General features: G+C 39.1%; 1 protein-coding gene across 1 annotated transcript; it reads right to left on the reverse strand.

The window, feature by feature from the left end:
• Positions 1 to 271: 271 nt before the first annotated feature.
• Positions 272 to 23,136, reverse strand: LOC114697364 (UDP-glucuronosyltransferase 3A1-like). Its single transcript, XM_028875621.2, is given in 8 exon segments — positions 272 to 994; positions 997 to 1,088; positions 3,822 to 4,041; positions 5,228 to 5,459; positions 6,622 to 7,153; positions 12,328 to 12,442; positions 17,308 to 17,406; positions 22,855 to 23,136. Coding segments are annotated over 8 exon segments (1,566 nt in total). The 5' UTR covers positions 22,949 to 23,136; the 3' UTR covers positions 272 to 812.
• Between the last annotated feature and the right edge of the window lie 544 nt (positions 23,137 to 23,680).

Below are 23,680 nucleotides of genomic sequence, written 5' to 3' on the forward strand. Positions count from 1 at the left end.
ATATTTTATGAACAGCCACACATTGCTTGTTGTCCCTCAACTCCTATCAATTAGGACATTCTACATTTATCACTTCTTTTTCTATTTCTTAGCATCACTAAAGTTCACTCTGTATCAATTTATAAATCTCTAGTTTATTCTATTTTCCATATAGCTGTTACTCCAATAAGTGGATAGAGTGTAGTTCCTTTTCCTTACTTATTATAATTTCTCAGACATAAGGAAATAAATCTATCATATCCATCATATCAAAAATGATTGCTCCAAACCCTTCAATTGCATATGAACTTTAATTTTGATATTTACCAAGAAAAATAAGTTTACTTCATATGTTATCACTGTCAGGCAAATTGGTTCATATTGCATTCTAGGAGTGGCTGTTCTTGCCTAACAGAAAGAGTAGAATGGAGCAGGATAGAGATTATAAGATAAGAAAAATAGAGGAGTGAATAGAATTTGTCAAATATTTGGGGTTTTTATCTCAAATAATATGAGAAATTAGAGTGAGATCATATAAGTAACAGAGAGGATGAAACAGTCATAACACTGTCAATGGCAGAAAGGAGTGAAGAGAAGAAATGGCTGGGAAAGGAATCGCTGGCCTAGAGCCAGGCGATCCAGGGAGTGGAGTCACCAGTCAGTTAGTGTACTGTATGAGTGTTAGGAAAGAGGCAGAAAACAGTGAGGACAACTGGAGGTCCCCCAGCAGGAAGAGGGAAAGAGGAGAACCCTGGGAGTTCCTTGTGTTAGGCAAGGGGCAGGCATGTAAAAAGTCAGAGTTCCGAACATCCTCCCCCAGGTCAACCCTAACATTAGGACTTCTTTTCCTTCCTGACCACACCCTGGGACCTGAGCAACAAGCCCAGCATTTTCTTCAACAGCCACAAGGTGCCCAGAGTGAGCCCCAACAGGAACAATAGGACATCCAGCAGGTTCTGCACATGCCATGGCTGTTGAAAGCCATGGGGCTTGAGATGTGCTCCTCCCCCTGTTGTAGGATGTGGTCAATCCAGCCCACCAGACGCTGGGAAGGTGTCAGGGGGTGAGAGCGCCTGATGGCCCTGGCAGCCATGGCTGCAGACTTGAACCTATGGGCAGACACAGAGAGAATGTGTTACCAATGTGGTACACTAGTACTAGAGAACTTATAACACACACACACACACACACACACACACACACACACACACACACACACATCCATGTCTATTATAGACCCATAGGTCAGCTTCAAACAAAATTGTTGGCGTATACTTGACACTGTATACCTGAATCCCAACTAAAAGTTCAATAAAAAGCTAAAAAGTACAACCTTATACAGAAGGATCAAAATTAAGCCTGGAAGGGAAACTTAAAAAAATGACTATGTCTGTAAGAATTGTACCTATGGTGCTGAAGGTGTGCTCATATTAAGTATACTTGAACACATGTGACAGGATGTCTGTCTGGTTAAGTGATTAGGACATTGAAACCTGGGTATTTAGTCCTGTTTGGTTGTGACAACATTGCTGTATATGGGCTAGGGAAAAGTGGGTCACCTGTTCTTGTATCTTTGAAAACTTCCTTTATATCAGGCCTTTCCTGGGCCCTAGGAACATAGTGGAAAATGATACCCACTGCTTCCTCATGGTGAATGCTTTCTGTGTGCTAGTGTGGATTAGACAATAATTGCCAAGGGCTGTGGGAGTCAACAGCAGGTGACAACTAGTGTGTGACAAGTCGACCCAACAGACATATAACTTCCTAGTAGGAAGCCCCACTTGACAAAGCCCTGGAGTTACTATTATTAACCGGTTGCTCCTATCAGTAATCTTTCTCATATGCTACTGTATTTCTTTCCTAAAAACAGCTATGGGTACTTTCCCAATGCTTGTGTGTTTATCTCTAGAATATATTCCATCTATTGGCACACTTATAGTTGTAGATGATCAGGAAGTTGATTTCTGCTTAAGCTGTAAAATTCTGATATATGAAAACTATACTAAGTTACTTTACATTACTCGGACTGACACAGGATTCTCAGTCACAAAGATAGCCTTTTACACAGACAGCTAACTTTAGACTTCAGAACAGATTCAAAGCTGGCTGCTTGCCTCTAGAGACAAATATATGGAGTCATTCTTCCAGGTGTTGTTTTGCTTATCAAGGTCAGAGATTAAGCAACTTTAGACACAAATTTCTCAGTTATTGGCCCTCTGCATACAGTCCCAGCCTCAGTAGATGCTACAGGCTCAAGGTTCAGCCAACTGTTTATTTATTGTCTGGGATCCCTCACCAACTTAGAGCTTCGTGCATAGGTCAATGTGACATTACTAGCCTAACAGAAACTATGTGACTTTCCTTGTGTTCTGAGAATAGGTAGGGTCCTGAAAACGTAACTTATAATTTTCCAGAGTTTAAGTGAGTGAAGAGTCAATAGATGATGTAATAATATATGAAAGAATGTAACAGAGTAAAGAGAAGAAATGTATAGATATAACTGTGCCAAAGACATTTATAACTGTGGGGAGACAAAGAAAATGAAGCTATGCAGAAAAGAAATATACAAGAGAAATGTTTGTAAAAAGAAAGATACACAGACATGTGAAAACAGACATAACTGTGTATAGAGATGTATGGTCATATGCATGTAAAGATAGACATGTAGCTGTCCATATAGAAGGTAGCAGTGTGGAGATATGTAGCAATGCAGAGACAGGAAGAGTCAGAGGTCATTTTTAAGATGAAGTAAAAGAGAAAGTTAACATCAGAAAGTATATGTGTTTTCTTATTTTACGGGAGAGATAAGAACTGATTTCTAAATACCCTCAGTTGGAAAAGGCCTAGTCCTTGTTGCCTTTGTGTATTTTCTTGCATTACCATGAAGGTGGTCTTGGAGCAGGCTCTCCATAGGCCATTGATAAATATAACACACGTGGTAGAGAAATTGCAAATATTTCAAAGTGTTAAAGAGAAAGTAGTGTATGATGAGTGAGCTCAAGCACAGAAAAAATAATAGCCAAAAACACGTTCTCCTAAGAAGACAACATGGGAGAGATGGTTCTGTGAGTTCAACACAAAGACCCTGAAGAGGGAAGGTCAGCCCATTAAGGCCATGCAATGGTCTTTGTCGTAGTTTGAATGAGAACGGCTCCCATAGCCACATATATTTGAATGTTTGCTTATCAGTTGGTGGATTGTTATGGAAGAATTAAGAACTGTGACTTTGTTGGAGGAGGTTTGCCACTGGCAGGGTTCAAAAAGCCCACACAAGGTCTAGTCTTGATCTTTCTGCCTCCTGCCTGCAGATCAAGATGTAATCTCTCACCTATTGCTCCAGTGCCATGCCTGTGGCCATAGTCACATCCATGATGATCATGGACTAGCTCTCTGAAACTGTAAGCAAGGCCCAATTAAATGCTTTATCTTATACGTACCCTTGGTCATGGTACCTCTTCACTACAATACAATAGTAACTAAGACAGTCCACTTCTGATACAATTGGAATTCTATAGGTATTTGGTGAGTCAGGGAGATTAGCCACGTAAAGAACATGCCAATGATCTCTCCTGCTTCAACTGGAATTCTATTATAGATACGCAAAATATAAGAGGTCATAAAGATAATGTGTGTATAAGAAATCATCACACCACATCAGGTAGAAGTATATTCTCACCCCAAATTAGGATTAATAGCAAAGGAAAAGCAGGACCTTCAAGTATTGCACGTGTATTATAACACATCCCACAAGATTCCGTTTCATTGATAAACTGGCTACACAGACCCCTTAGTGTTAGGCCTGCATTCATCCTAAGGGACCCCAACCCCAGAGAGCTGCATACCTCTTGTCTTCTATGACTTCTTTTAGTGTACGTGCAAATGTCTCTGCCTTGAGTGTCTCTAGCTGAACAGAAACACCAATTTTCTTTGCTTCTATTCGGACCATGTTTTCAGCCTGGTCTCCAAAAAGGGGAATCCCCACCATGGGTACTCCATGATGGATGGCCTCCATTATGCTATTAATTCCCCCGTGGTTGACAAAGAGACGAATACTAGGATGAGCTGTTGCAAAAGAGAAACATGGTCCAATATTTCACTATGAAAGTTTCAGATACCAGGTAAAGCAGCAGACCCACATTGAAATACCATTGTACTAGAGAGAATGAATTTATTGACTTTTCTTTTGAGATTTACAGTGTTCTAAGATAGGATATCCAGCCTTCTGCTGTTGCTCTATATTGAAAGAAACCAAATATTTCTTCTGATCATTAAAAAAAAAATCATCATCCAAACTATACCTCACACAAAATCTACCCATTTTCCCTGGAAAGCAGGTCTTTTTCATATTGTTTAGCCTATGATTTTACTGACTATATCTATGGGGAAATTTTTCCAACTTCTTTTTAATCACAATCTTAGATACAAAACTCTGATTCAGCCATTGAGTGTAGAAATAATGGGTCTTCAAAAAGTCACACAGACAACAATAATTTGAGGGGAGGTGGCTCTAGGGAATTCGCTGCTACGCAAGAAATCAGTATCTTCATATCATACTGTGAGTTTACTCAGTTTGGCACTCAAAGAGCTCCCTACATCCTCAACCCTCAACATCTATGCTGTAAGTGTCTGAGTTTCCAGCCCATGTCGACAAGATATGTCTACATTTTACATTCATATGTGTGTCTTTAAAAATGCTGAAGAGTGCCGGGCGGTGGTGGCACACACCTTTAATCCCAGCACTTGGGAGGCAGAGGAAGGCAGATATCTGTGAGTTTGAGGCCAGCCTGGTCTCCAAAGCAAGTTCCAGGAAAGGCACAAAGCTACACAGAGAAACCCTGTCTGGAAAAACCAAAAAAAAAAAAAACAAAAAAATGCTGAAGAGTTCACACATCATTATGACAATAGTGGCAACAAATAGTGCCAACTACCTCAAGGAGTAGTAATAGCTCACATATTTTTCAAGATTGTTTTGGAGTAATCAATGTTAAATACTCTTAAGTCAAGGCTACATATCTATTGAGGGACTTGAGAGCTGTCTGAGTTGGAAAGGATAAGGAAGTTGCTGCTATGGCTAGTCTAGAGCACAGACTGATTCCCCCAAGAACTCTAGCTGCTTTTGCCTGCTTGCTGGAGTTATATCTTTACCTGTCAGCAGCCTTTTCTTCTGCGAATTCAAGCACTCAGACATCTATCTATTAAGTCCCAAAGCACATTAACGGAAATAAAGAGAGAAGTAGGAGGTACTTACCCAGAAGGTCAGTCTGGGGAAGCCAATCCATGATTTTGACATTGGGAGCCATTCTGACATCTTTGGGCCAATGAGCATCCTTACATGCCCACAGCACTCCTTGAGGGAGGTGAGCAAAGGCACTGTTCATCTCCTTAATAAGTTCCTTGGTCTGATATATTGTTGCTATGGAGCCCAGTGCCACAAGGACAAAACCGGAGTCTCTAAACTTAATGATAAAATCCTCTAAGTCCTAGAAGAAACATAGAAAGAAGGCAAAAGAAATGGTTTGTTAAAGCCAAGGCAGCTATGACACAAAATAGGCCTAGAATTGAGTAAACACAGGCTTTGGTTGCTTGTGTTCTATATGATAAATCTCCTTTCATAATCCCTGTGTAGCTGTATCTGGGGTAGTTACTTCATTGATTAACAACCAACTCTTCACCATTGGGCTCTTATGAATTGCTCTTCCAAGCAAATACATATACAAGACTTTATTGGAATAACTGATTTCTATTGCCTAAAATATAAGCTCTAGAGTAAAATAATTGTTAAGGACAATTTTTGGTTTAGTAACTTTAGGTCCACCCTATTTTTGACATCATTTGTATTATTTTATATTCATGCTAGAAATATAGTATACAATATTTCTTCACTTGCTGTGTTGTATAATGTCTTCTCCTCTTGTGTTGTTTTCTAGTTTTGGTTACAGAGTAGTGATTGATTCATATAATGGATCGAGAAGTCTCCTTTCCTGTGGAACCACTACAAATATTTATAAAGGACCTGGCATTCATTCTTAAGTGTTTCACTTTATTCACCAATTAATCCATGGTATATCAGACTTCCTTAAAGAAAGATTGTATTATTGTTCAGTCTAATGTAATCCAAAAGTTTAATATTCCCTATTTTTTCTTGTATCAGTTTTGTTAACGGATATGCATAGGAATATGTTCACTCATGTAGATCACCTAAGTTGATGACACATCATGTTTGTATAAATATCTTATAATATTTATTGTTTTAAGTAATAGTGGATAATTTTTCACTATTAGGAGTTATGTCATTGCAGGAGTGTTGGAGGAAGTGTGCCACTGTGGAGGTGTGCTTTGAGGTCTCCTATGCTCAAGCTATGCCTGGTATCCCAGTTCACTTCCTGTTGTCTGTGGATAAAGATGTAGAACTCTCAGCTCCTTCTCTAGCATCATACCTGCCTACATGCCATTATGTTCCCACAATGATGATAATGAACTAAGTCTTTGAAACTGTAAGCCAACCAAATTGAATGTTTTCCATTATAACAGTTGCTGTGGTTATGGTGTCTCCTCTTAGCAATTGAAACCCTAACTAAGACACCACCTAAGCAGTACAGGCCTCTGAGTCAAAGATAATCTGAGAGCTAAGGTTTCACTCACTTGTGGTATTGGTCTATTGGGTTTGTCCATTAAGCCTCCCACATAGACTGTGTTTGGAAGCAGGGAACGAGCAAATTCAAAGGCGAAGTCAGAGTTAACAAACCACAGCTCTGCTTTCAGTAGAAGGTCAGACAAAAGTGGCCGAGAGCCTTCTGCAAAATGCTCCTGGATAGTGCCATCATATTTAGAAAATATTTCTCTTTGCGTCATGGAGAAATCAAAGAACATCAGAAAGTTCTTAACTCTTGCCCAGAAGTCCATTTGGTCAGTTAAACTGGAACCATACATTGGAACATAAGACAAGTCTCTTGGTAGCCTAAAGTCCATAGAGGTAGATTGCATGGGATGGAAGACCACAAATTGTTTCCCGAGTTTCTCAGCAAGCAGTAAAGAACAGAGATCTAATGAATTAAGAAGTACCAAGTCAAAATTCTCATTCCTTAAGGAGTCCAGGATGTCCTTTCTGCTTAATAAGTGACTGCATAAGTCTGCAAAGGTTTCATAAAGCTTTGCAATGGTGTGACGTTTGAACCTGTAAAAAAAAAAAAGATATATTTTGAGGAGCTTTTTCATGCTATTTGGAAGAATGTTATACTCAGTGGAAGTATTGCACAACTAGACAAAGACAGCTTATAATCTAACACTCTGGAAATAGAGACAGGAGGATGAGTTCTACACTTGTGACTTTGAGACCAGAAGGTGAGGCTAAATAACACCCTGACTCACTTAGAAAAAAATAATTTTTGTATGTTTTATGGGAAGAGGCTATGTAGCCTGAATTTTTTTTCTTTTCTTCTTCTGTTTCATGTTATACAAATCATTATATTATAGTGTTATTTAATAGTTAAATCATGTTTAACTATGTGTTTTAAATTAAAACAAAGTATGTATTTTAAATTAAAAACAAAACAGTCCCATAGAAATTCATTTTCCAGTCCTCTTTCCTACAGGAAGATATTTCTTTACTTAATAAGCTTTACAGGTCAGAGAGAGAGAGAGAGAGAGAGAGAGAGAGAGAGAGAGAGAGAGAGAGAGAGAGAGAGAGAGAGAATATTCCAGGTGACAGTACTACAACTAACTATCATTCCACCTGAATTACAGCTGTTGAACGAACCCTTCAGCCTCAGTCATTCTGATGTAGATATAGCTCTGCTTCCCAAAACTGTTTCTGCATCCATCACATTTCATCTAAGGATCTATTCTCATTCATCATCAATGTAAGTTTGATTTCTTCTGTCTTAGAAGCCCTCGCTGATTACAGTAGATCTCAGAGCATCAGTCTCCATGAGCAGGTGTACCTTTTTTCACACGTTACATAATGAGTTTTAGGGTGACAATATTTATTCCCTGCCAATGTGTGTAAATGGCATGATTACAGCTTTTATAATCATCAATAATAAAGTCATTTCTTTTAATCCTGTGTATCTTGGCTTGAATGTTTCACCTAACAAAGAACTTTCCAATGATAATATTGGAACTAGACTGAACATTTTTCAACTTGCTGCCTTGAACCTGAGCAATTTAAAAAAGCAAAGTATTTATATGTGAAACCTAAACTTAAATGTGTGTGTGTGTGTGTGTGTGTGTGTGTGTGTGTGTGTGTGTGTGTGTGTGTGTATGTGTGTGTGTTTTCCTTTTTAGGTGATAAAATTAGAAAGGAGGCCATGAGACCACTAAAAATTAAAAGTCATCAAAAGAGATGCATGTGTCATGGAATAGTGCTATAGAGGAAGGAGGCAACCTAGAACAAAGATACTGACATTTATGTTTTCTAAAAAGTACATAGCAAAACCTATTTCCTTATACACTAACTTAACTTTCTAATGGGAAGAAGAAGTGAGACTGGAAGCTTATTGTTAGAATTTGCAACTCCTACTGCTCAAACTGACACTGAAGACTGTCCTCAACTTTAGTCATTGTACTGATGACTCTTCCCCACAGCACTTTTCCAGGGACCCTTTCACATCAATGCTTAGCAGATAAGCAACCTGGTAAGATGCACAAGTGCACCATGTCATCCTACATCAAAAGATCCACAAGATGAGAGCCCAGAGGCATGCTTATCTTCACTCACTTTTAGACTCAACTTCAAGTCACAACAGCTCAGTTTGTATTCAAGGGTTTGTGTGTCAGAGTATTGGTACTCAATAGGGACAATGAGAGGACACCTTAGTAGAAGACCATTAGAAGGCCTTACCCTATAGATTGCTAAAATAGCCCTTATTAGGTTCTGAGTTCATCCCTGTGAGAGATGTTAACCCATTCTCTTTCTTCTCTTGTGTGTGACCCTTCCAGTCACACATACTTTAACAATTACGATGCCATCTATCATGATGTCTTCAATCAACCTGACTAATATTGTTGCCATGACCTTGAACTTCCACAACTGTGACCTGATAAGCTTCTTTTCATTATAAACTCACCCAAATCTAGTTTGGTCTGTTATAATACTAGAATATAGGTCATTACAAGCCATAATTATCTAAATTTATCATCTACATTGGATTTTTTAAAATATTTTATGTAACACTTGTCAAATAAATGTGGTAAATGCAAAACTTGTTTCTTTTTTTTTTTTTTTTTTTTTTTGGTTTTTCGAGACAGGGTTTCTCTGTGTAGCTTTGCGTCTTTCCTGGAGCTCACTTGGTAGCCCAGGCTGGCCTCGAACTCACAGAGATCCACCTGGCTCTGCCTCCCGAGTGCTGGGATTAAAGGCATGCACCACCAATGCCCGGCTAAGACTTGTTTCTTTAATATAGAAGGGTAATGTAATTTAATTCCTTTAAAGTAATTCAATTGTAAAAATTCTCGAGAAGTTTCTATTCTCAGCAACTTCACTGTGTTTTACCTGTAATTTAAACCACTGCTCAAGAGTTCAAGCTTGGCCAGGCAGTGGTGGCATAAGACTTTAATCCCAGAACTCAGGAGGCAGAGGCAGGCAGATCTCTGTGAGTTCGAGGCCAGCCTGATCTACAGAGCGAGATCCAGGACAGGCACCAAAACTACACAGAGAAACTCTTTCTTGGGGGGGGAAGAGTTCAAGCTTGGAATGAAAACACTGTGTGTGTGTGTGTGTGTGTGTGTGTGTGTGTGTGTGTGTGTGTGTATGTGTGTGTGTGTGTGTAAATATATATAGACATATATATGTAAAAAATGTATATAAATAATATCCCAGTAAGACAAAGGGGCATTTTGACTTCTTTTAAATATATGACAAAAGATATGTGGTCTTGAAGCATCTGTGAGTGAGAAAACATTTCAAAAAGAATCTTCATGCTGTGAGCATCACTTTGAATGCTAAGTAGAATTTTCAAGGACAGAAACAAGAGTGAGACCAATGGTATTAACTAAGGGACATATATGTACTTTTCATCCATTTGGAAGACAAAGGAGATTCAGCACATCTCAGTCAAGGACTAAAAGCCTCAGGCTCATCTGTTTCACCTGAACACTGAAAAATTTTAAACTAACCTCTGTTAAGCCAATTTTAAACTAGCTGTTAAGTCAATGATAACCAAGCTACAATTCATAGAGCCACAGAGGTTAGGTGTAGAGTAAGGGACCAATGAGCACAGGGATATCTCATTAAGAAAGGAAAATAGACTAGATAGTTATTGGTAGAAGACAGGTTCTAGGATGGGGGTATCTAGTGGAGAGGGAGGAGAGTGATAAGGGAGGGAATACGTGGAGACACAGATAAAATAAATGGCCATTTTAGGGGTACTATGGAAACCTATCACAACAGACACTTGCTAAAATGTATACATATATGAAGGTGATCTCAGTAAAATTGCCAAATGATGTGCGAGACAGAGTCCCAACTGGCCATCATTTGCCACCAAATGAGCTTCCAATACTATAATTGAGTCAATCTAATTGAGATGTTGGGCAAAGGGGTCCCACAGAAATTCCCCCAAACATCCCATGCAGTTACCAAAACTATAGGTTACTCTCCACAGACAGCAAGGCTCTATTGCTAAAGACAACACGTACACAGACCATTGAACATGAAAAAAATAATCCAGCTTTTACAGTCTCCGTCCCTGAATACCAAATAGTGACAAGATTTTTGTCCCAAACTCCTTCTCAGCAGTTTGTGGGACCCCCCCCTTAGTCTCCTGCTTTCCCCAGATTGCAGGATGGAAAATCAATGTCAGGAACATTGGTTCAGCAACTCTCACTCCAACTCCGGAGGAGGAGCATCAGCAGCTATGATGTCATCAAAGCTGACATTCCTCTGTTCCACACATCATACCAAGCACCCAGGCAGTCATCAAGCTTCATTTGGTAACTGAGGGTACAATTCCCCTCTCTTAATTTTTTGAAGCTGCATCTTAGGTTTGCCATGAACTCTCTTAATGATGTCTTGTCCTTGATAGACTTTCATTAGCTCAATGTTTCCCTCACTTGCATCTCAGACACAACCCAGGTTCCTTATTTGCCCTTAAGTTTTTTCCACACTCAAAGCAACTTCCTGGTGTTCTGACAGCTCTCCCTTGCCAGCTCTCACTTGCCATGAGCCCCAATTTCTAAAAGGTCTCAAATCAACCTCACAAGCAGCATTAGTATTTTAATTGTCTCCTGAGAGGCAAGCTTTGATTATCTGTTTCCAAGTCCCCAGGAGATAAGGCTTCTAAGCTTTCTAACAAAGCTTGGGAAAAAGCAGCATTTGGGGCTATACTAGCAGCAAGCCATTTTAAACTCCTTAAGCTGTTTAAAGGAACTGGAACATGCACTCACATGATATTTCCTGGGCATCTTGCTTCTCAGTTAAGGGGAACATTTGAAAGCCTTGCATCTCATCCTCTCTGCTAGCTGCCTACCTTATACTGCTTTGAAGAGGAGATGTACCACTACCAGAAAGGGTTGGCCATGTTCCAGGAGGTTTTTGCACTAGGGCAATTATGGGCAACCTTCCCATTCTGATAGATGACCCCCCAGGTGAGTCTAATTCCACCCCTACAGATGGAAAAAAAGACCTAGGAAGGAGATACCCACAGAGATTCCTGTTTTTAAGAAAAAGAAATTACTAAGTTTTTCAAGCCCTCTAGTTCTTCCCTTGTCTCATCCCAATACTTTTGTTCCTTAAACTCAGCTTCATGGCCAAGAAGCAACTGACCCTGATTGGATAATGTTGTAAAGGTTTTCTCATCTAATGGCAGTTCCAGTGGAGCAGAAGATTTTGTTCTGTTCATGTCCACCTCAGGGAAAATTTCTCCCTGCTGCTCGGGGCTGAGATCTAAGCTGTCCCAAATTAAATGCCCACAGGCTAAAAGTTTCCACAAAACTTTTCCAGCCCATGTTCCTCATAATATTTTTGTATTTTGACTCCAATTCTCCCTCAGGAGTCTTTATCCAGAGTCCCATAGTCAAAGAACCAAGGACACGATTCTTCTACAAACTCCAAGAACCTCTGCACTTGTTGCATTTCTACCTTAAGGCCCCTAGTTTTCAAACTTTCTACAAGCAAACATACAAACATCTGTGTACTATTTCCCTGCCCCATGTTGGCTTTTCTTTCTCAGACTGCTAAGTCCGCAGTGGCTGCTTGCTCCTGGACATAGTTTTCAGGTCCGGCACTAGGGAAATTCTACTCTTACCCCAAGTTTCTTCCTACACAATATTCCTATACCTAAGCCCCTATATTTTTTCCTAATTTAATAGATAGAAGTTGAGAGAGAGAGATCATAAATTAAAACAAATTACCTGCCATAAGCTACTAATTCTTCTACAGTGAGTTGTATTCTTTTATCAATTTCCTTTTGCTGATCTTCAGGTAGGCGCCAGTTTATAACCCGGTATATTTTCTCCTCTTTAAATGCTAAGAAAACACCAATTAAGTAAAATTTAAATATAGCACATTATGATTATAAAATAACTAATTTAGTTTCATATGTTTGTGGAAATTAAATTTTTTATCTTCAGTGGCTTTGTTCTTTTGATCCATTAAGTTCTAAAATCTGGTAATATTTATTGAGACTTTAATTGAGACAATAATTAAAGAACTTTTCTATAGGCTACAGTAATGGAAAATTCTAGCAACAGCTTTCAGTTGAAGACACAGTTATTATTTTTCACCTTACACGTGAGAAATCCCAAAGAGAAAGAGTCTAAAATGATTCGGTAACTTTGACACTATAATGGGTTAGGGTTTATAGTTAAATACAAGTCAGTTTGATTGCAGTCCTTGCATTTCATAGAAAAATTAAAATGAAATATGCAAAGTATTTGTCTGTTTGCCTTTTTGATGCTATTCATTTCATATTTGGGTTTTGTTTGTATGTTTGTTTGTTTTGTGGCAGGGATATGTTTAATAGTCCCAATTGGCTTCCAATGAACAAACCTTATTCTTGATACTACCAAGCACATGGATTATGAGCATGTGGCAGTACATAGAGGTTTTTTTTTTGCATTTGTTTGTTTGATCAAATTCAAAGGTTCTACCTTCAGTCAATATGCAAAATCACAAAAAAGAATGGAAGAAAGGAAAAAAGGAAGGAAGGAAGGAAGAAAAGAAAGGAAAGGAAAAGAAAAGAAAAGAAAAGAAAAGAAAAGAAAAGAAAAGAAAAGAAAAGAAAAGAAAAAGAAAAAGAAAAGGAAAGAAAAGAAAAGAAAGTCCACCAGGCCTTAACTGGCCACTCAGGCTCTTCTTATTATTCACATGTATTGAACAGTCTGATTCCACTTTTGAAGTTTGAGTCCTGAAAATTTTAAGATATAGCTGTCATTTTATAGGAAAAAATTTCAACCCATCCTCTCTTGGTATTGAAAGAATTTCAAGTTAGGAGAAGTAGGCCAAAAACAGAATCCTCACTTGAGCCTCACTGGAGATTTTCAATAATTAATATTTGAAGAGAAACCAAAGGAATGAAACTTCCATTTTATGGTTCCTGGATCACGTGACTCAGCCAACCCTGTCTTGGAGTCTCAGACTGAGTCATGATTGTAGATTGCAGCAGAAACTGTGCCAGAACAAACTGTGGCCGACTCTCCTCAGTGGAAGGACTCACCTGTGTGTCTGCAAGGCAGTGGTGCTCATAGTAAAGAGTTAGGATGGCTACCCTGTATGACATAATATCCAGCTGAATAGATCCAACTGAATGATTATGCCCACACAACACAGGTAACAAAATTAGAAAATGCCCTTTCTATCCCTACTGATTTCATGTCTATAGATTTAAAAACATGCTACTAAAGATGTTGCATGGGAAATCACCCACAGCATCATTACAACACAATCAAGGGTTCACTTCAAACTTGATTTTAGCCTTAGACTTCTCAAAATTGCCATTCTTTTTGACAATGCTGTTTAGGTCTCTCTGGGGGAAGTTGTAAATATGAGAAGCTTAGAAAGACACCCACCATCACTGAGGGATATCAAGGAACAAACAAAAGAAGGAATTGGGTGTGTGTCAAGTATTGTATAAGAACATACACAAAGATTACTAGAGAAAACTACAAAGGGCTTTCGTTACCTTTTGTATCTCAAATTTAGCATTAAAATCAGAGGAACCACACCAGTAGAAACATTAATGGAATTAAGGCATATTAGAGCAAAAGTTACAGATGGCAGAAGGTTTCACTACATTTAAGTAGTGTCTTCTCTGCTCTTACAAAATCACCAAATGCAAAACTAGAGAAAAAAAATGAATAGTACATCTTCAGTGAAACTAAGTATTCACAGTCTTAAGTACAAACTATTTTCCTGAAACATCCTGTGATGGACTTGGTTGTACATCTAACAAGCACTCAACTAAAGTTCTTAGCAAACTTGGTCAGTTTGACAAAATGTTCTATGGATCCTCTCTAACATAGAATATTTAACAATGCTCCCCAAAACGGAATGAAACTGAGCCTTCACTGAGTAGAATCTGTGGTTGATATATTGTGTACACCAATAAACTTATCTGGGGGTCAGAGACAGAACAGCCACTATCTTAAACATAGGTTTAGGCAGTGGTAGCACACACCTTTAGTCCTAGCATTCCGGAGGCAGAGATCCATCTAGATCTCTGTAAGTTCAAAGCCACACTGGAAACAGCCAGGCATCGTGACACATGCCTCTAATCCTATGAAGTGATGGCGGGAAGCAGAAAGGTATATAAGGTGTGAGGACCAGGAACTAGAGCCCTTTTAAGCTTTGAGGCTTTTAGCAGCAGTTCAGCTGAGATCCATTTGGGTGAGGACTCAGAAGCTTTCAGTTTGAGGAAACAAGATCAGCTGAGGAATTGGTGAGGTGAGGTTGGTTGTGGCTTGTTCTGTTTCTCTGATCTTTCAGCATTCACCCCAATACCTGGCTCTGAGTTTTTTTTTAATTAATAAAGCCATTTAGCAATTCATGTTACAAGAATCTATTAGAAAATATCTTTTTAAATCAGAGATGGTTTATCCATCCTATCTCCATTTAAAAATCCAGTTTGAACTATTGTTATATCTATAAATAAAAGATGCCTGACAGATTATTACTTCAATGCTGGCATCATAATAATAAGGGCAGAGTATAGTACATGTTATAGTACATACATAGCACATTTGTGGTTTATTCTACAGGATGAATATGCATGCACTTTTCAGAAGTGTGTCAATACATACTCACTGATGGTGTGCTTACCACTGAGAGGCATTGATGCCTGGCAGAATGGAGCCAATAAATGAGGTGGACTAGTCTGATTCAATAGCCAGCTTTATTCAGAGCGTCAGACAATTTATACTCTGAGGGTTAAGAAGAGTCACCTGAGTAAAGTGTACATGAGCAAGTTGCACATGGCAAAACATGTTTTTTCACAGAGGCATATAAACAAATAGCAATAGCCACTTGTAATGAACGCTTCTGAGTAAACTCACTCCTGTCTGCTACACCTGGGAGGAGCATGAAAATACACTGAAGAACAAGTCTGTGTTTTAAAGAAACTAGGATCACAAGATAGTTGTCTTGTTTTCTTGGAAGTTACTCATAAGCACTCAGAATTCTCCTTGTAGGATTCCATTCTTGGACTGTGTCCTGACCCTGGTGCTTGTGTTGTTGCTATTGTTTTTCTGACTCTACTTTAAATCTAGATGTCATCCAAACTAAATGCTGACAAGGAATGCAAAACTCGGTGTTTTGCAGTGTGAGAACCATTCCCCTACTCCTATTATACATACAAAGAGTAGGGATAATGAAGGAACACCAAATATCTGAGAGAAGATTCACATAATCAAAGACTAAATTTCAGATAGATGTATTGCCTTTGTTCTTATTTTCTATAGAAAAATAAACACAGAAAATAGGAGGAAAAGATTAGGAAAGATGTATTTTGTTCTGACTCTGCAAATGCCATCTCTCTGAATAAAAGCACGCTGTAGACATTCCATTGTCCTTAGATAATTAAAGTCCTAAATATGGCAGAATATGTCTGTTCAATACTACATTCAGCACACTTGACATAAGAATTTCTCAAAATGATCAATAATGGTGTGTAGTATTGACTATGAGTGACATTCAATAATGAGATAATAATCAACTTTTGATGCCATAACAAGATATCTGATACTAGTTAATTTATATTTTTAATAATTTACTTAGATGGCTCAGCAGCTAAAAGTATGTACTACTCTTGAAGAGGAACTATATGTAATCATACTTTTCTTTAGGCCACCAGATCACAAATAATGCCATGGAGACTTATTAATTATGAAAGCTTGGCCTTAGCTTAGGCTTGTCCCATGAGTCATTATAACTTAAATTAACTCATTTATATGAATCTATGTTCTATCACATAGCATTACTTCTCTTCCACCTTGCACCTCCTATTTCCTCTCTGGGTCTTCTGGTGTCTCCTGAGTGCCTAGATTCCTCCTCCTCTTCCTTTATCTCCCTGGAAATGCCATTGGTTGTTCATCTTTTTAATTACACCAGTTATAGCAATACACTTTCACACAGTGTACAAATATTCCACAACACCCATGTTCAGTTCCCAGCATCCACATCAGGCAGGTCACATCTGTCTGTTAACTCCAGGTCCAGGTGATCCAATCACTTCTTTTGGCCTTCCTGGGCACTTGTACTCACATGCAGAAACATAATTACACACCAATATACATATAAAAATAAAAATAATTATAAAAAAGTATTTAGCTCATAGTTCTAAAAATTGACTATCCAAGATTGAATGGTCACTGCATCATAACACAGAAGGTGATGTGTGTAATAGTGGGTATGAGAACCACATTACAAAAGAGAAGAAAAAGGCCAGAGAAAGGAAGGTCCATTCTTTTATAAACACCCAACTAAGAATTAAACCTAGAATTAAACCCTAGAAAGACAATGTAATTCCTTCCCAAGTATATACTTTCATAGCCAATCAGTTTTTACTAGACCTTATAGATCAATAATGTTCAATACTATTGGTTCTGGCACACAAATGTTTGGGGTACATACTGCAATCATAGTCAACCTATACTAGGAAGTAAAATACAGAAGTATATCATATGAGGCCAAGACCACATAGTCTAATAAGAGCTACAGAACTTATACATACATATATACATACACACACACACACACACACACACACTCATTCACATGCACACCATGATTTATCTCTGAATAAGACCAAATACAGAACTTTTATCAAGCAGTTCTATACGAAAATCTATTACTTATTATTTAAACTGATTTAATGTAATAATTGATTTTAAAAGTACCTGGGATAAAAACCATTTCATTAAGCAAATTGGTCACATTATGGCCATGGTCTTGAAGAACGTGTGACAAACGGTGCATCGTTACATAATGGCTTCCACCTAGAAATAAAAAATAAGTTCAGCTTTGTGGAGACTAATGAAAATATTTCTGATTATCTGAGATAGTTGGCATAAAGAAATTCAAAAATGTGTGTAAATACATAGAAAGATTCACAATCCGTAGAAGAAGCTAGCTCTTGCATGCCCTCAATTACATTTTAGGTAATATCCAAGACATGAACACAGAGCTTTGGCCAATAGCAATCCTCCACTAAAGATAGCAAGGTCATACTGAAGAGATGGTTCAGCAGTTAAGAGCAATTGCTGCTCTCACAGAGGCCTTAGGTTCCATCCTCAGCACTTACATGATGGCTTACAGCCATCTGAAACTACAATTCCAGGAGACCAAACACCCTCTTCTGGCCTCCATAGGCATTTCATGCACATGATAGTGTTGCAGAATATTTGTTATTTGTAAATTGTGTAAAAATGTGTTGCATTTGTTTAATTATGTAAAGATGTTTTGGTGCTTTACCTTGCCTGCCTAGGGCACCTGATTTGTCTAATAAAAAGCTGAATGCCCAATAGTGAGGGAGGAGGTATAGGCAGAACTTCCAGGCAGGGAAGTAGGAAGAAACATTTAATATTGGAGAAGAAAGAAAAAGAGATGCCAGAGAGACCCCAGGGGCTAGCTAAACAAACACAAAGGAAGTAGGAGAGTAGAACATGCAGAATGGAAAATAAAAGGTAAAAAGCCCTAAGGCAAAATGTAGAAGAAGAGAAACAGGTTAAATTTAGTTAAAAGAGATAGTGGGACAAGCCTAAACTAAGGTTGAGCATTCATAATTAATAATAAGTCTCTGTGTCTTTATTTGGAAGCTGGTTGATAGTCCAAAGAAAATGCCAACTACAAATGGTGCCCAAATTTCCACATAGGGTCTGAGAAAGATGAAAAAAAAAACACAAAAAACGAAAAAAGCATATGGCTCCCTAAGAGGTGCTGCTGTGCAGCAGAGCACTTGAGCAGCTGGCACACTAAGTAGAAATAGCAAGCTAAGTAAAAACACCTGCCAGAGTGCAGGCACCAGCTTCCTAGGGCTGGGGCGGTTAAATGCAGCTCTTGGTTAAACGCAACACCCAGTTCAATGAAGCTCCTGGCCAGCCCATGGACTTAAGGCTCAGCTCTTTCTGAACTGAGGAGGGGGCAGAGTTAACCACCAGAGCAGCACAGCAAAGGACATAGGTGCCACTGAGTAGTTTAAAGGTTTGACTCACCCAGTCACAGAATGCTATAGGTGCACAGTGAAGCAGGTACAAACTGGAAAAAAAAAAACTTAAAATAGAATACAGTGTGCATAGGTGCTTAAGAAAGAAAAGATGGATATAATCCATTATAAGAAATAATAGTTTGAAAATAATTAAGTAAAGTCTTTTTTATCTTCTTTTTTTATTAAGAGATTTTTTTTATTCATTTTACATACCAACCACAGATTCCCCTGCCCTCCCTCCTCCCGTCCACCAGGCTTCCCTCCGCAACAAACCCCCCATTCCCACCTTTTCCAAGGCAAGGTCTCTCATGGGGAGTCAGCACAGCCTGGTACATTCAGTTGAGGCAGATCCAAGCCTCTCCTCCCTGCACCAAGGCTGAGCAAGGTATCTCAACATAGACACTAGGCTCCAAAAAGCCGGCTCATACACTAGGGACAGGTCCCAATCCCACTGCCTGGGCCCCCCCTAAACAGTTTGAGCTAAACAACTGTCTCACTTATCCAGAGGATAAACTGAGACAAAACAGAGATGAATAGAAACAGGTTAAATTAACTTAAAATAGCCAGTGGAACAAGCCCAGGCTAAGTGCAAGCATTCATAATTAATAAGAAGTCTCTGTGTCTTTATTTTGGAGCTGACTGCCAGCCCAATGAAAACAACAACCACATGGTACACTTATATATATGCAGGCAAAACACTCAAAAACATAAAATAAAAATAAATAAATCACTTTTAAACATCTGAAGATTCCCATTCTCCCATTCTTGATGTAATAAGCTACTCTGCTTGGACATTAGACACTCTTTGTTCTGGGGTACATGTATATTTCCCACTGTGTCTTCCCAACAGTGCAATCATTGGGTTCAAAAAATTGCCACAGCCATAGAAAATATATCACAATATGATGGCTGATATCTTTTGAGTAAAAAAATTTCATGGATACAGAAGCCCTCACTTAAGAAATTTCTCTTATTGGACCTGAATTTCTATCCTTTTAAATAAAAGCATTGAAGGTTATCATGAGGACTCAACTAGTCTAGGGTGCTCATAAAGAACATCAGATGCATGAGAAACTGGGGCAACATATATTCTCCAGCAATCCTGGAAAGATGATCCTTAGGAAAGGTACACATATCTGTAGTTGGATTTTTCTTTGGGCAGCCAGCTCAGAAATACTGACACAGAAACTTATTATTAATTATGAAAACTAAGCCTTAGGTTAGGCTAGCCTACTAGCTCTTCTAACTTAAATTAACCCATGTACAATAATCTACATTTTGCCTCATGGCTTTTTACCTTTCTTTCGTTCTATATGTCTGATCCCCACCACCACCAATGACTCATTGGCATTTCCTCTGTACCTTGATTATCTCCTCCTTCTTCTTCTCTCTGCCTGCAAGTCCTGCCTATACCTCCTGCCTAGTTATTGGCCATTCAGCTCTTTATTAAACCAATCACAGCAATATATCTTCACTCAGTGTACAAATATCCCACAACAAATATCACCACACCAACAGCTTCTCCTTAGCCACAATTACTTTAGAACTTTAGTTTTGAGTCCAGAGCTGAAGCAGAAAAGATAAATTAAGACAAGAAATTGGAATTATATAACAAAAGCCGGGAAGTCAGAGTGACTGGGAGATCTCAAAGCACCATGATTAAATTGGGGCAGAGCTGGAGAAGTCAGGGAAGTCGAATCTATATGTTGTGTGAACCACTCTTTTCATTCACATTTGTGTTGTCTGAAATAACACAACACAGATGAAAGCCCACCACCCCTCGAGTTTCCTGCTCTTGTTCTCGTTAGACTGAGAAGGGGTGCCCAGGGAAACAGCCATTCTAATGAGTGCTCATGAGAAAGAGTTTATCTTGGAGAAAAAAAAAAAAAAAAAAACCCGGAGAATTTCAAGCTGCACACACTGAGGCAGTGAGGCCAGGAAAAAGTGAAGTTTCAAGAGTTGGGTCTTCACCTTCATTGTTTTAAAAATACCAGCACAAATCAGATGGATGAAGCAACTTCTGGGATCATTTCTGAAGCTCAGGCATCATTCAGAAGAGGAGACAGAATGGTTAAGAGCCAGGGGAACATGGAGTTTGCTGTGAGATTGTGTCTCCTCCTAGGAATGTCAGAAACTAAACTCATGAAGTCTCACCAGCAGGATTACCTAACATGAGCCAAACAAGGACAACAACATAGACATGCTAAAGTGGGAAATCCCAAGAGCCTTCAACCCTGGACAGATGGACGGGGACACACACACACACCACAACACAGAGATGACCCCAGCTAAGGCTCCTAGCAATAGTGGAGAGGGTGCCTGAACTGGCCTTCTCTTCTAATCAGATTGGTGACGACCCTAATTGTCATCATAGAACCTTCATCCAGTAACTGATGGAAGCAGATGCAGAGATCCACAGCCAAGCACTGGGCCAAGCTAATGGAGTCCAGCTGAAGAGACAGAGGAGGAATTTTATGAGCATGGGCATCAAGACCATAATGGGGAAACCCACAGGGACAGCTGACCTGAGCAAGTGGGAGTTTATGGACTACGGACTGACAGATGGGGAGCCTGCATAGGACTGCACTAAGCCCTCTGGTGTGGGTGACCGTTGTATGGCTTAGTCTGTTTGTGGGGCCTCTGGCAGTGGGACTAGGATTTATCTCTGACTCATGAACTGGCTTTTTGGTGCCCATTCCCTATAGTGGGACACTTTGCTCAGCCTTAATGCAGGGGGAAAGGGCTTGGTCCTGCCTCAACTTGATATGCCAGGCTTTGTGGACTCCTCATGGGAGGCCTTACCCTACCTAAGGAGTGGATAGGGGGTGGGGTGGGGGAAGATGGGGGAAGAGTAGGAGGAGAGGAGGGAGGGGGAACTGTAGTTGGTATGTAATATGAAAATAATTAAAACAAAAAAGAAAAAAAGAAATGTGTGATTTCAGAAAAAAAATTCACCCCTCAGAAATTTAGGATAAATCTCTGAATGTTCTGCCCCTGACACTGAGGAGGTTCTGGGATTCTAAGGCTTAAGAGTACATCTAAATGTTCGTCTCCGGTCCTAAGTGATGATTACTTCCACAGCAGTTAGAAGAAGACTGATTTCCATAAAACTATCATCTGCCAGGCAATGGTGGTGCATGCCTTTACTCCCAGCACTACTATTTGGTAATCAATTACCAAAAATGAAATAAAATAAAATAAAATTCTAAATGAGTCATCCAGCTTGACTTGCTTTAACTTAACTTTTAAAAATCATTAGTTTTAGAAGTCATGGAGCACAATATGTGAGTTATTTTCTGACAACCTGTTTTGGGGTAATATCTATTATGAATGTATTGTGATCACACATTACAAACTGTCTATGTTCCTTTGCAGAAGCTTGAAGGTTACTTTTATTAAAATCTTGATGCCTTACTGTCACCCATAGTTATCCAATAGAGGATTAAAATAAGATAACACATTCACTAACTCTGCCTTCCTATTATATCTGTGTCCTTTCCAGCCCTAATCCTTGTGTCACATCGTATTCAACTATGAATGCAACCACGTTAACAACTGAAAAAAGTGTTTTCACAAAGCCTATGTATGGGTTTAATGTGGTCTGTTGCCTTTTGGTACTAATATGCATTTCCCTTACCGAACCCTAACTTGTATCACAGATTCATGTATATAAAGTCCTACCCAATTATCATGAGCCTCAGACCAAACAATGGAGTCAGGACATTTGTGGTGTTCAGAGTAACATAGCAGTTCCTACAATAAGATGATGTCCTGGTGGCATGCAAACATCAGTGACTTGGTGCTTATACAGAAGAAGAACATATTTTGAAACCAAAAATGTTTATGGATGTTAGCCACCTCCCTGCAGAAAAATCAAGAAATGCTCACTGTTCAATGTTGTTGAGGAATAGACTGATCACTTTGACTAATATGCCTCCCATCTACTTACAATCTAAAGTCTCAGTAGAAAAGCATTTCTTGTCTTCCTTGCAATATACTACTCAGTCTCCTGTTCCTATTTCCACAACAGATGCTATTTCCACCTACTATTTATCCCCACTCTTTGGTAGAATCCCATCTAAGCACAACATTGCACAATGCATCCTTCCTCCCCCAGGTTTGATCTAAACCTAGCTAGAAAATCTCCTGCATGGTCGGTCCACTGCATGCTGTTTGCATGAGACATATTAACCCAGGTATCCTGATCTCACAAGACTCTATATTCCCAGAAAACACTCACTCAGTGTAGATACAGTCAGGATTTTTGCAGCATCCAAGAGAAGAACCTCAAGGAGAAATAAGCTCACTAGAAGCCCAATCCGATGCTCAGCCATCTGTAAACCAAGTGGAGCACAGGCACAGGATGCACAGCTTGAGAACTGTGTGCCACTAAGGGACCCTGTGAGCCTCTGTCACAAAGCACTAGCTGTGGTCTTGAAATGAGGTAAAATGAGATCTTATTCTGGTCTTCCAAATGTCCTCTTGCTCTTTGCCTTGTCTCTGCTGATCTCTTTCCATTGGACATTCTGTTTTACCGTCCTTCGCCAGAGTCGATAGAGGAAGAGGTGCTGAGTTAATATTTAACTTGTCCTCTAGCCACAATATCCTCTTTACTGTCACTAAATAACTCTCTAAATTGTGAATGAAGAAACCCTGAGAAATCCTGTCAACGCCAGCATCTTGAACTGACATGTACCATGAACATGTTACAGGCCCATTCTCTAACTTACAAGACTCTGCCTCCTCTGTCATTTCTCTATTTTTATCCTATTGCAATATCTGTAACCTATTATGCCAGGTGCCAGTCTTAAAATCTCCAATAGTGTGAATCGTAAGCTAATGATCCAGGAAAACACCCAAGATTATTGCCCAAGGCCTCTCACTAGTCACAAATTCATGAAAATGTGCTAGTGGCCTAAGTGCAGGACTTTACCTGAAAGACAAAAAAATTAAGATTGAACATGTGGTTTTGAATGAACATCATAAAACAGAATGGAAGTATTACACCATCTTTCCCAGGGCAAGCTCAGGACTGCTTCCAATTCTGCCACTTATAAATCAACCCA

The sequence above is a fragment of the Peromyscus leucopus genome, chromosome 11 (genome assembly GCF_004664715.2).
Source record: "Peromyscus leucopus breed LL Stock chromosome 11, UCI_PerLeu_2.1, whole genome shotgun sequence".
Lineage (NCBI taxonomy): Eukaryota > Metazoa > Chordata > Mammalia > Rodentia > Cricetidae > Peromyscus > Peromyscus leucopus.